We start from the raw sequence: 14,738 nt of genomic DNA on the forward strand, positions 1-14,738 counted from the left end.
ACTGCACATTGCTGCCTAAGGGATAATTACATAGCTTGAATATCATGTAATTTTGTTATTTTATCTTCTACACGTGTGTTTGTTTTAATAAAGATAATTTATAGGAAATGTCAGCTTCAGTACTGTCCTCCTACGTTTTGCTGTGAGGAAGACAGATTTTGTTCAAATTTTTATTAGTTTGAAAATTGTAAACTTTTTATATTCCCTGGTTGACTGTAAGGTATAAACATAAGCTCCAAAATCCTCATGAAGCCCATCCTGCGATGAATATTTAGATTAGAATGATTTTCCATCTCAGTAGAACAGGTAATCATGAAGGACTATTAGAATAAAATATTGGCCTTCAGGTGAAAAATGAGCACATTAAATTCTGCAGAAATTATTAGGAAACATAAATTAATATGTAAAAGTCAACTTCTTTTTACTACGTTTGTTCTAAAAAGACCTTGCCGTCTTAATTTTTTTTTAAACAAAGATTGATATGATGATAATGTATATGTCTAGAAGGCAAACAGAACAAAACACAGAACAAAACAATGCATTTAACTGTTTTAAACTGAGAGCCTACCTTTAGCGGTCCATTGCTTTTCAGTTCAAATACGGCCATAGTGTAATTGATCCTCCGACCGTAGTGATCAAACTGAATATTTCCAGTAAGACCCTGAATGCGCACCTAGATTTAAAGCAGAAATAAAGGTAGGAACTCGTAATAGCAAAATAATATCTTACAAAATGAAACATTTGAACACATGACATTTCTCTGACGGCTGTTGGATTTCACACGTTCACTTTATTAACATAAAATTATTTTTTATTTAGCAGCATAATCTCATACAAAAAAATCTTAGAAACAAATCTAACCTTTAATTTAAATACAAGTATGGATACAATTCTCTGAATGTGTGAGAAATGACAATATGCAAACAAAGAAAGGTATATTTGTGTTGATGTTATTTTCTTGCACGCGTTCCTTCTTGAATAAAGGGCTAAAACTAATCTTGCTATAAATTACACTGAGGGCACTAATTATAAAGGTAGATTGACAAACAAGGCTGAACCAGGAACCCCATGCTTTTCTTGGCCTGGGTTTCCAAAACACAGTGATGATGAGGAATAAAGGAAACACTTTCATTGACAGAAATGGACAAAGATAAAATGTTTTCTAAAGGTTAATGAGACGGTAATTGTAAGGCTTTGTCTCATTTTTAGATATGATGGAGGCTTCAGGCAGAAAACACCCCCCTGTCAGTCTGCAACAAAAAATAAATGTGTAGGACGGAACCACATGTCTGATGTTCAGTTTGGTGGATGAACTGCGATGCTGTTTGCCTGTTTTTTTTCCAAATCCCTGTGAAGTATTTTAAACGCATATTACACAGAAAAGCATTTTTTTCTTCCAAAAAAAGAAAAGAAAAAGCTGGTTTGATTCACGGCGGCAGCCAAAGTCCAAACAAAAACCACTAAGCTTCAGCATCGGGATCAGAGCCAGGGAGAGCAGCTGCAACTGTGCTCAAAGCCAGCAGCTGGATCCTATCACAGATCCGATTTTTAAATAGAGCAGTGAGAAAAAATAAAAGGAATCACATGAATGGTCCCATTTTCATTCTCCTTTTTTCATCCTATATGTGACGTTCCGAGATGCACCCAAAATATTTAAACTTCTTAAGATCTGAAGTGTCTTTTGGATATCAAAATGGTCATGCATGTGACCAGGGAAAGATCTTAATGACTCCATACATATAAGAAGTAAAAGGCCTGTGTCTCTTGACTTTTACCTGTTTACAATTAAACAAATTGTCCCAACCTGTTTTAGTGCTCGCTCCATATCTATCCCTTGGTTCCAGGGAGCCGCCGGATTAGCAAGGCAGTCCCCAGCATTGCCACGGCGGCTGATGTCAATTTTCTGTCGGCGTAGGGTGCGGAAGGCCTCGGCCATTACAAGAACACCATCATACGTTAGAGATGAGGTATACTGGGAATATCAAAAGAGCACAGAGAGGGGGGGAAAAAATATCTTTAGGTGTTTTGTGTTGACTTTGTTTGTTGTTCAGCTGTAAATAAGCTAATACATTTTCAAGAACATTAAGAAAAAATACAAAAAAAATTAAAATAGAATTCAGTACAATCGTAAATTTACAATAAAAATTATGTGCTTTGAACTTCTTTTCACGTTACAACCTAAAACCTCAAAACATCTTACGCATCTTGTAATCTTGTGACATCCGTTTACATTTTTCTTTCTTTCACAATTAGGACGTCTACATTTATGAGTTACTGTGTAGCTCCTCAGGTCTTCTGTTCTGTTCTGGTCTGCATCCTCAGAACCAGACCCAAACAAGGAGAAGCAGCATTCAGCTTCCATGCACCACAAATCCGGAACTAGCTTCCAGTAAATATTTCACCCACCTGTCCAGGTGGGTCAGAGGTCAGACTGTCCCAGGGCAGCTGTGGCTACAAAGTAGCTTACCATCATCAGTGTGTGTTTGTGCATGAATGTCTTATGAACAAGGACACCCATGTTCAAGAATGACAGAGTGTAGAGTGAACCACACTGTGGTCCTCTGGACTTGATAAAGCACTATACAATCACAGTCCATTTACCATTCACATTGATCAACGAAGTCATTGCAGAAAGGCGACAGAGTTAACGGAAACAGTTACACGGATTCTGTTGCACAGCCAGAATACACATGGACTCTCAGTGCTGCGCAGACAGAGGCAGTCAAACACACAGCAGGCTCTCTTCACATCACGGTGGAAACAAGGAAAAGATGAAAGTGAGGAAAAAAGACTAAAGTCAGCTGAGATCCTCTCTGCCTCTCTGTGGGTAGTTTCTCTCACTGACTGACATCCCTTGATTTTTACTTTACTGTGTGTACTTTGGAGGGCTCCGCTACCATGTTGGCCTATTTTCATGTGCTCTGTTTGAAACTGAAGAGGACCTTAAGAAAGTGACTGACAAATGATGACTATGGAGAGGAAACATCTAGACTGGGGATAGTAGCACACTGTCTTTGCTGTTCCTGTCAGTGGCAGAACAGAAAAACCTTTGGGACAGGGAGAATAGTCCTTACCTAAGACTAGACAAGGATCTGCAGTCAGAGCTCTGCTTTTAGCTATAATCAGTCAACTTAATGTATGTCATACTTGTGACAAAAAAAGCAAAATGGTACAATTTCTAGGAAGTAAAGCCACTATCTAACCATTTTAGTTTGCATTCGACTGTATTTGCTTCATGAGTCCCAATGGGAATTGCACATTTTTGTTCTCTGAGACAAGTTAACTAAGACAAGAAATTTATAGTCTCATTTAGTAATTTGAAGCAAAGATACAGATAATTTTTATAACATATTACACAAGCCTGCATGCACACAAATCACATCTCAAGACATATAAGCAGTTTATTTGATTGTTTAAAGTAGCTCAACAAAATCTAGTCTACACCACATAGTAAAAAAAAAGTTAGAGATGCTGACATTACCACATCAGACTTTTACTGGGTCTGAAACTTTCTGCTTTTGGCCCAAGGCAAACTGAGTTCAGGTTTAACGCAGCAGCTTCAAAGCCAGGGGCAATTTGAAGGCAACTGTTGTCACTAGAGGGTTTTCTGTATTTATGTTCAACCAAATTTGTTTAGTTTGCATTTGCAGAGCGATGGAATGAATATTTTTTCTGGGCATGGTGAAGTATTAAACCTTTGCAGTTGTTTGTAGTTATCAAACAAATTGCAAGTCTTTTTTGTTAATTTAACTCTGATGATTGTGTTCATCTGTTACCATCCATCACAATTTATTTACCTCTGTTAGTGCACAAAATATTGTTTTACTTTAACAGTGCAAATTATAGAGTCAGCACTGGCAAATGATAATTAATGTGGTAAATGAGAGTGATTATTAGTTGATTAACAATAGCCAGCAGTGACAAAAACATTTCAAACACAAATTATCACCATGGAATATCAGCCAACATAAAAGCAAAGAACATGGGTAAAAAATGGATCACCTGCCTGAAAAGTCACTGATTTACAAAGAAACTTCACACATTTATAGCCGCAGCACACATTTATTGTTTTGGACGCAACTTGACGCATTAATCTTTGATTTAATGACTAAGCACACAATGTAATTATGACAAAAACCATCATAAAGAAGCACATGTTCTGCTTATACCATACTGTAGCATTCAGCTGCAGCCACAAGCATTTTTCCATATCACATTTTTCCAGACGCTGTTTAAGTTTTGGAAGTGGAATAAACTCTACCCTGGTGCAGTGTGTCTGTTTCCCACTGATCATGTTTAATCATACTTTCTGATTACTTTTCACCAGATCTGTATGACCACATCGCCTTGACAATTGGTCAGTTGCTGACAAACCCCTGGATTGATCGACAGGTGTAACAATGTCAATTCTGTACATTTTTATTTAAAAAAAAGGTAAATAAAAGCTATTCTGAAGTATTTTTAATGAGTAAGTGGACATGTTCCCAATTAAATGCATTTCCACTTGACTCCCGGTCACCAGCCTGTCTAAATTGGTCTGTAATAGAAAAGGGACAAAAAGAAAGAAGCTATCGCCGTCTAAATATAGAAATACTGATGGGGGGAGAAAGAAATGTGACTTAATGTGACTTTTTTTTTTTTTAAGAAAACATGATGCTTTATTGGTGAAGTTATAAAATTATGCAGAAAAAAAAGTATATGAAAAGAAACACTTACATCCTGCTGCAATTAGACACAAGGTAAAAATGCATCTGACAAAAGAACAACTAAATAATTTTAAATCCAAATCTTCCACAGGTATCAAAAACGTTGGTGTTAACTGTAACTATTGTTAACAGAAGGATGCCACACCAACAGTTTGATTCATTCTGTGACATAGACAGCCTGAATTATGATTATGGCTGTGTGGCTGCCTGTTATAATCAGGTTATTTGAACACTGCATTTTATTTTATATACGTTTAATTACCTTAGGTGGACTTTCAGACCCAGGATATTCTCGCTGGTCCAGTTTGTTCCACCTCTGCATGAGCTTTATGACAATATCTTTGCTGAAGTCCACCAACTGGAAACCAGTCACGTTGGCGCCACCATGCATAAATCTTTCCAGGGAGATGTCCTTAAATCCCTGAGAGAAAATAAAAGTAAGAATCAATAAAGGAAGAAAAAAAATTAAATATCACACAGTTAAGATGATGAAAAGTTCATTCTCACGCACAAACTCTCTAGATTATTTTCATGACAGATTATTCTAGTGAATTCCACAACTCCAATTGTGAGCATATGCAAGGAGACACTTCACTGTAAAGAGGATGTAAATCAATTTGGGACAGAGCTAAAGACACTGGCAGACTCTAAAGACATGTAAGCATTATCCAGGGTTGATGAATGCTAATGGTTAGACGGTGTGAAAGCCTATTTAGCCTTCAATATACTCAAAGGGCCTTTTTTCACTGTCACAGAGAAAAATACCATTGAACAGATTTCAGGGATTAGGCTTGAAGTCATATTTTATTTCTCGATGCAGGCTGCCAAAAGCTCCTGACAGTTATGACCTTGTCAAGAAAAGACACATGAAAATGTATTAGGCACATAAAAAGCAGTGAAGTTTTTTTTTTTTTTTTTTTTCAAAAGACCATAATCAAATTATGCAAAATCAGAGGCAGTAAAAATAAAGTGCACCTTTAAAAGGACATTGAGTTTATTACTGAGGTGTATTGTAATATCATTATGTGAGTATTATATATTTAGATAAACTCTAAAAGCAAAATTTAAAGTTTGTTTTGTCTCTAGTGGAACAAGTGGAAATGAAATAATAGGATAAAGCTTAACAAAAGGTCAAGACTTTCCATCCAGCACAATGGATAAAACGATTGTAAATTATTGTAACATAAAGAAGAAGCAAACGCCTCAAAATGTCAAAGCTTATGTTTTCAAGATTTCATCAGATATTTTTTATATCCTGGACACATTGTGAGTTCATCAAAGGGGACCAGAGAGATTCACAGAAAAAAAGGGCAAATTAGAGCAATAATTTACCCTAAAAGTCATTATTCTGGATTATTGGTGTACTTGATTAGCACCCAAACAAAGGGGAGACCATGCAAAACCCTCTGCAGAAAAACCCCAGACCTGAATTCAAACCCAGCACCGTCTTCCTGCAAGACGGCAATACTTTTTTTTGCTTGAAAAATTGTGTGTATTCTTAGTTAAAAGAGAACATGCAGTAGCTGTAAATGTTGATGGTCACCTTCTATGGAATTACAAAAAAAAAGAAAAAAAAACATGGATAAAACAGGACAGATTTGATTTTTCTCCTAACATTTGACTTTTTAAAGAAGATTTTAATCTGTCCAGTTTCCAATCGGTTGTGCTGTGGGGACAATCGTGTACCATTCTTAAACAGTAGCAGCACAGAATCATTGAGTGTACTGCAAGTGGCTCTTGAGCTGCACTTTGGTCTCCCTTGATTGAGATGCCAAATCTGAATAAAAGGTGTCAGGCACAGAAAAGATACATGGCTGGGGCACTTTTCGTGCAAGAAACACTCTTGCATTATTATCTGGTTTACGACTCAATGGATGCAACAGACATTAACATGATCTCAGCTCTCTGGGCAAAAAGGCAAATGTCCCATAAACATAGATTCACTTCCCTGATTTGAATCCACTAAGAAGGTCTGTTTTTATTTTTTTCCTCCAGCAATACATGCAAGATAAACAAGTCTTGTAATTCAGCTTTAAAGATGCAAAGCTTTGTCTTCCTAATGTTTGTGTGTCAGATACCTGAGGCAAGATGCATAAATAACACAGGAACATAAAAAATACAGAAAAAAAACAGATCTCTCTATTCCTGCATAAAATGTTTTTTTATGAAAAATAAATGTGCAGTGAGAGTGCAGCATCATCAGACTGTTGTTCAAAACAACCCCAAAACATGCTTGTTTTACAGTTTAAGTATAACATGATAATGTGACAATGGAAGAAAAATTTAAAATGAAACTAATATTTCTATGTTCTCCTGTATACAATCTTCAGTTTGAAGATTTCATGCTCCAGCTATGTTCAATATATAATACTCACATAAAAGCATGGAAAATAATATATTTAAAAATTAATGTTTCTGTGGAACATGATCTATGAAACCACAAATAAAGGTCAATGGACCCAACTTACAAACACACACATTTTTCTTTTTTCAATCTTTGCAGGGTATTTTGTAAAGGCCATACCTAATAATAACATCAAAATAGAAGAGGGTGGTTAGCACTAACGGGTAACTGGAAGAGGTTTACTGGTGGGTTTCTACACAAGATATAATTATTTTATAGTTCCACTTCATGTCTGCTCAATAGTTTTTGCACTGCAATCTAAATACAGACAATATATTTCCTGATTTCCTTTTCCCAATTTTTTATGAGTTAGCATAATTTGCACGACAGTACTGTTTGCTCAAGATTCAAAACCTTTAAAAACCCACTTCCTGTCCATGTGATCAACTAGATAAACAGCTAAAACTCCCTGACTATTGAACTTTTCTCCGAGTGGCATTTGACTTGTAAGCAGATGTGAATTTCAGTTACGTTAGACAGTGTGAGGGCACAATTTATTGTTCAAACAGGACAAAGATCATAAACACCAAACTAAATGTGGTATTGGAATGAACAAAGCAGGCCAACAGGAAGCTTCTACAATTAAAATGTATGGATGTTAAGTGTAATAAAGTAAATTGAAGTAAAAACAATATAATTGTTCCATGCACTTCCACAGAAACTTTTAATTACGTGAATTCACAATTTCTGTTGAAAATGTGTTTAAAACATGCTTAAGATCTCAGTACGTGCCAGATAAACTAATTTAAATGGTCAGGTATTCAGCCAGAAGTATGTTTGCAGCTTGTTGACAACAACAAAAAGCATGTTTTCCCCATATTTTGGTTTGAACATTTCGCTTGTAATCACCATATGGATTAGAGTCCATAAAAAATGTAAACTTTGAATGAAACAAATCATTAAAGCCTCAAAATTAAAGCCCAGCAATGACAAGACATTGTACATGTCTGTAGCTAAAAGTGGACATCCATGATGCACATTTAATTTCATGAGAGCTGAGGTTAAGAAAGAGAGGTATAAAAGAAAATGCTATATGAAGGTGGCACAAAGAACAACACAGAATTTCATGTTTCTGGGCCATGGTGTCTGACCTTGTCAAAAAACAATCCATCATGCAGCTGGTTATCAAAACTGCTTGCAAGTAATGGACTGAACTTGTCTCAGTAAAACAAAAATAATACTTACCAGGTTTGCTATGATGTAATGGTAACCTTTAACATGCTTCCCCACACTGACAGCCTAGAAAAAGAAAACAAGAATATATCAATATTTCTTTTGTGAATGCAATGTGTAAAACTGCACATTTGATTTGGAGGTAGGACAATAAATATAAATCATTCTTTTTCTAACCATTTATGAAACTCATTACAGCCAGAAAATGTAACTTCACAGGTTTGTGCTACAACTCAGTCATCAATACATGGTCATTTAACTTTATTTCCTAATTTGCTTTTAAAATACCCAGTAAATTAACTCAAAAATTAAACTATATTAGCATTTTGCAAGAGGGAGAGGGACATGAAACGCTTTGGGTTTTTTTTATAACATAGAAGACGTGCAAATCTCTATTGATGTGATGCACAAACCTAATTAATAAACTGTTCACATTTCTTACTCCTCTCTAGTCTCACCCACACATATCAGCGGCAACATACTGACACACTCACACATGCACAGATCGCAGCTGGCAGGAACAGGAAAACAGAGCAGTCTCTGTCTCAGAGCAAGGATGCTCGCCAGTGCCGGTACTGCAGGATTGACTGTGAGGGGAGAGTGTTTGTGCATGTATCGTATCCCTGTCTCGGTACAAGTTAAAGTCAGTGTGTGTTTGTGTGTGAATGCGTGTGTGTGTGTGTGTGTGCGCATGTGCATGTGTGTGTGTGTGTGTGTGGATGCTCAGTCACTACTGAAGCCAATTAAAAAAACAGTCTATTTTTCTGTCTGATAGGGAGGCTGCTGCCAGTGTGTGTTTGTGCCTAAGGAATTAAAACCTAGAGCTGTGAATTGCATAAATAAAATACACTTTTCTAACATGAAGTTGGTTAACTTCCAGATTTCAGGTTAATTCTAAGTTAGTGGAGATTGTTTCTTTTGTGGTAGTCTGACTTTCAGCCAAATGATCTTAAAGCATTTTAGAAATTCAGTTTGGGAATTTCTGAAAACTGCTGTTATTCTTGTTTACTTTATTCACCATATTTTTTCCCTTCACTTAATTTTCAATCATTGTGCAGCACTCTACGGTAAGCCAACATTTATAGCAATGACTAATTATGAATGGTTTGTGTTTATAAGATGCTTCCATTGACTGTTTTTATGAATGCCTTATCTTTATGCATTTTTGGTAAAAAATAAAATAAATAATAATAAAAACAGACATTTTTTATCAATGGTGTTATCAATGGTGTTATAAAATACCATTGCACTCGCTGTCTTTAGAGCTTCTCTTCTGCTTTATTCTTTTAAATACCTGCTCAAACCCAGTGCAGGTTTGTGCAACACCCATCAATGCAAAGTCCAGCCACCTCCTACATGGATTCCCAGAGGGACCTGATCATTTTGCTTCTTTTTGGCGTTTTATAACATCAAACATGTTATGCTGACCATGTGTCAAGAGGACATGTTGTGCCTGTTTTAAATACCGATGACAATCACTAGATTTAAAATGCAGTGCAGTTTATCCCACCCCAGGATTCAAATGAATCCCTTCACTTTGATTGGTTGAGGGTTAATGGATAAAAGAGGAGCCTCACCCACAGTGGAATTCATGCAAAAACTGACACTGAAAACTACGGTTTGAAAGTTTGAGTTTATACAACATTTTGAGAGAGCAAATGCCCTAAATGAAAGTCACATTTTCTAAAGACCTTTCTGGGTTTTGTAGACAGTGACTGGCCATATTAATAACTTCTCCTTACTTGTTATGTCATTTGGACAAAAATAGATATTTCACATTTGATATTTCCTCCTATTTCAGAGAGATTTTAAAAACAGATGAACACAATGAACTGATAACATCAACAATAACACAAGGAAAACGAATCCTTTGCTACACTTTTACTCATACAAGTCTTGTACTGTGAGAGAACATCAATCACATTATGCATTCTGGAATGAAAACTATAAAATTTCTTTTTGATCTCTTTGATTTGCATTTTAATGATATTTAAAGCAATTTTCAAATACTGGTAAAACTGTTTGCTCTTTAAATACTCAAAACCATTTCTTATTATAATGTCTAAATTTGCCAAGCTTTAATATTTGAAGGACTGTTCTATAACCTCAAGGAGAACAAGGTATGAATACTGTATTAGCAAACAATAGTAAGCTTTTTGCAGAGAGAAGAAGTTGACATGTACGGTGCACAATCAAATAAATGGCAAGAATAATCTGTTCTTTCACAGAGCTTTTTTTTCCCCGTCTTTTACTGATTTGGACACGTTTTTGGCAAATTGGATTTTTATGTAAATGTGTGCATTTGAAAGGTATCTGCTTGCATGTGTCACTGGATTTGTCAGATGTGCATACATGGGATCAGATGTGATGACAGGTGGCAGAACCGATGGGATATCACACTCCAACCTGAAGTGAAGGGCTCTCAAACACACAGTTACGCCACCTGTCAACCCAAGGCTTAACCGTAAAGCGAGACAGATAATCTAACGAACTTGGACAACCAGAAGGTGTCCGAGCACGTTCCTTAATGTCATTTATGTGTGCGTGAGCTCTAAATTGCAGTGTAAGAGGACACACACTAATATAACTGCTGCAGAAGCCGCATTTCTCATTTCACAACATGAAGTCCAAAGAAAACACAAATCGTCTTTTCTTTCCAGATGTCAGAAAGAAAACATCTGTAGTGCTGCTAAAACTAGCCGACAGGCGCATCAGAGAACACTAGTGGTAAAGTGACAAGAATGCTACTTATATAAACTCACAATAATTAGCGGTACTTCTTTAACAGAAATTTTCTCACTATACTTCCACATGACGTCCTATTCCATCGTTCAGGCCAATAATAGCAGGGAAGTTTCACAACATTATTAAGCTTTAATTGCTGCTAAAATATGGATTAGTTATGAAGTCTCTACTAATCCATAACTTAGTAAAAATAACAATGTCACATCAAACTACAGTGCAGCATTTATAAAAGTTGCATCATATGAAAAAATATAGATATATTTTTATTTCTGCTTTATATAACATATACAGACATAAGAAAATGACATTACACTACAAACTAATTCTGTACAAAAAAAAAATCACACATTGTTAGATTAGTGTCCCTTTCATCTATTAAGCATACTAGTATTCAATGTACATTGTCTTATGTACACATATCTTTGATTTCTTTCACATAAATATTTTTGATATTTGTCTAAATATCATAAGGGCCATCTCTATGGGAGTCCTGTATTATGCATCTTGTAAGCCCCTCATGCCTTTCTTGGCCCTTCCACTCGAACTCATCTCGAGTTCATCAATTAACATCATTCACTGTAATTGCAGAGTTGGTTTTCACCAGTGGTCCTACCTGTTCTAGAATGGTCTGGAGTCTCTCAGGCTCAAGGTCGATCACATATTTCCTCTCCTGCCGTCGGTCCAGGTCTTCCAGGATCCTGCGGTACGATGCGTCGTTGAAACTCTCTACGCAGATTGCGCTCACCTGTTTTTACGCATATTCACACAGAGTATTCAGTAAAACATCAGCATCATAGGAGAGCGGGGTCAAATAAGAAAATCATGAGCAAATTTATAATGTGTAAGTAACTGAATGACTATGCAGAGTGTATGCTCTATGAGATCATTTTGCTTAAGAAGTGTGCTTTGTGGCAGGTTTCCAAGAATGTTTCTTTGTTTGCGTGTCTGTGTGTAGGCGTGCATGTGCATGGGTGGGTGTGTAGGTGTGTGTGGGTGTGTGTGTGTGCGTGTGCGCGTGTGTGTGTGTGTCCTGACCTGCCATGCATTCTGCCCCGCTTTCTCCATAATTGCCTGCAGTATTGCATAACCTAAACAACAGAGAGTTGGGAACAGAAGGAGAAAAGGAGAGAATTAATGCTGCTACATGGTAGATGCAGTAGTTTGGAAGCTGAGTAGATTAATTTTACAAACAATCCCGGCTTGTGATGTGAAATAAACAGCTACTTTTAAAAGGAGAACAACTTGCAAACCCTTTTTATTTCTTTAAGTAAATGGGGCTATTAAAAGAGGGGGAAAATGACAAAAGGAAACTTGAAAAACTAGTACTCGGCTACATCACATTTTATTAAACAAGTAACTAAAATTAGGCTCTCGCATTGGGGGAAAAAGAATAAAACTACATTCAAAATCTAACGAAGTAGATCTTTAGTTTTCTTATGTAAAGATTTACATATGATGACATAATGAAACTTATCATCTTATCCAGCATTTAATCAGTTCTAGCAGAACAGTCATCCTACTGTAGATTTACTGCTGTTTTTAGGTTCATTCTGTCATTTCTGACCTAGTTTAGGTCAGACAGGTGGACAAACAGAAGACATCAAGAGAAGTTCTGTGGCGGCAAGACAAGCCCAAATCATCACCAGTCAATCACTGTGTGAATGGCAAATGGTAAATGGCTTGTACTTATATAGCGTTTCGTCAAGTCCAGAGGACACCAAAGCACTTCACACTACAGTCAGTCATTCTCAGACACACACGCACACACACACACTTTGATAGTAGCAGGCTACTGGACAGTAACCAGAGCTGCCTTGGGGCAATCTGACAGAAGCAAGGCTGCCCTACACCGGCGCCACCGAGCCATCTAACCCCCACCAGCGGGCAAGGTGGGTGAAATGTTGCCCAAGGACACAACGACAGAAGCAGGTAGAGCTGTGATACAACCAGCAACCTGCTGATTGCAGGGCGAACTCCTAGCACTGCTACCATTGTGTGAAAGTTAATGCAAGGTGTATTGTTTTTTTTTTCAGGAATTGTGTATTATGGGAGCCCTTTGTTGAGCCTTTTGCAGCATTTTTTTTTATCTGTAAAGTCATTGACGCCTTTCCACCTTGGTGTAAAATACATCTGGATTTTTTTCTACCTGGAAAACTGTGTAGACAAGCCATCCCATTTGTAGATGTTCAATTATTTGTGCATTTTATAAAAATAGCAGTCGGCTGCTACTTTTTTTCTTCTTCTTAAATCCTAGAAGAAGTACTTTGGAGTTATTTAAAAGCACATATGTTTCATGTTTGCTTTCTTTTAGTATGCCTCATCTTAAATAAGATGAGGCATACTGTAAACATTGTTAGGCTTTTATAAGACCCAGCATTTTTTATGTGCTTGTGATAGGAAATTTAATTTAAAATGGTGTACTTTCTTTATATTAGTAAAAAAACAAACAGATATGGATCTTTAAGTGACTTAAGAGTAAACTAGTTCTCTCTTGGAGAAGAAAACAGTTTTAGCAAAACAATGTAGCAAAGCTTTGAATATGAAATATTAATTTTAAAAGAATGATATCCCAAAAATTCTTTTAAATTAATTAATGTTGTGGGCAGAATGCGGCTGGAAAAAGTCTTACATTAAAATAAATCTGTTATATTTTACTAGGATTATCATTATTGTCCTATTACTAAATTGCAAAGACCTGAAAAAGCATTCATATTCCTTCCTAACCACAAATTGTGATGTATTTTATGAATTTCTTTTAGATTTTTCAATTCTGGACCAGAATTGAGGATCATGTTTTATGTCCACACACCTGAATAAATGGTTGATTAACAGGGTTTCTGGACCAGAGACACATTTAAAATAGTCGTCTGGCTTAGATGCTTAGATATGAAAAAACAGTATAAATCATAGCATTTATTTGTACATACTTAATACTTTGTAAAACCTTTCGCTCTTAAGGTCACAACTAAAGGTTTTTAGAACACCCATGTCATTTCACACCTTTGGTTTTGACCAAAGCATATTTATGCAGTACAATGGACAAGTCAAAGTAAAGGCCCAAATCCAATTGCAAATCCATCCATCCATTTTCTCCATTTCCTTGTTGGGAGGTCCCTATCCCCAGCTAATGTTCTGGGCGAGAGGTGGGGTTCACCCTGGAAAAGGTCGCCAGTCTGTCACAGGGACAGACAGGACAAACAACCATGGACACACTCACATCAGAGACCAATTAACCTGACAGTCATGTCTTTGGACTGTGTGAGGAAGCCAGAGTACCCAGAGAGAACCCACACATGCACAGGGAAAACATGCAAACGCCGTGAAGAAAGACCCCGGGCCGGGAATCGAACCCAGGATCTTCTTGCTGCAAGGCAACAGTGCTACCAACTGCACCACTGTGCAACCCCCATTGCAAAACTGGAAAATTGATGTTCATTCAAATGTGTCTGAGCTTGTGTTACTTTACATAGTCAAATATGATAACAGTCTCTGAATGCGAGAAGCTCAAGGAGACAAACCTAAATCAAATGGCTGAACTACTTTATGAGAATGCAATCAAGTTCTACAAAGCCTGCCGATGACCTAATTATTTGATGCAGGTGTAATGAAGCAGAACCACATCTAAAAGTTGCAAGGCAGCAGTTCTCAATGACTGGAGATAGCAAAGCCTTATCTAAACCTTTCAATTATAGCTTTATCTGTATTTTTAC

General features: G+C 36.7%; 1 protein-coding gene across 4 annotated transcripts in view; it reads right to left on the reverse strand.

Annotated features, from left to right (window-relative positions):
• Positions 1–14,738, reverse strand: part of gria4a (glutamate receptor, ionotropic, AMPA 4a) — a 111,729-nt gene that overhangs the window by 55,486 nt on the left and 41,505 nt on the right. For all 4 annotated transcript variants that reach the window (XM_055027946.1, XM_055027945.1, XM_055027947.1 and 1 more), the window contains exons 4-9: positions 12,064–12,116; positions 11,642–11,773; positions 8,296–8,349; positions 4,969–5,127; positions 1,805–1,972; positions 569–673 (exon numbers count right to left, since the gene is read on the reverse strand). In XM_055027946.1, coding sequence (XP_054883921.1) covers positions 569–673; positions 1,805–1,972; positions 4,969–5,127; positions 8,296–8,349; positions 11,642–11,773; positions 12,064–12,116 — 671 coding nt within the window. The remainder of the gene's footprint in view (positions 1–568; positions 674–1,804; positions 1,973–4,968; positions 5,128–8,295; positions 8,350–11,641; positions 11,774–12,063; positions 12,117–14,738) is intronic.

The sequence above is a fragment of the Poeciliopsis prolifica genome, unplaced genomic scaffold (assembly GCF_027474105.1).
Source record: "Poeciliopsis prolifica strain line A6 unplaced genomic scaffold, Auburn_PproV2 SCAFFOLD004, whole genome shotgun sequence".
In the NCBI taxonomy this organism is placed as follows: Eukaryota; Metazoa; Chordata; class Actinopteri; order Cyprinodontiformes; family Poeciliidae; genus Poeciliopsis; species Poeciliopsis prolifica.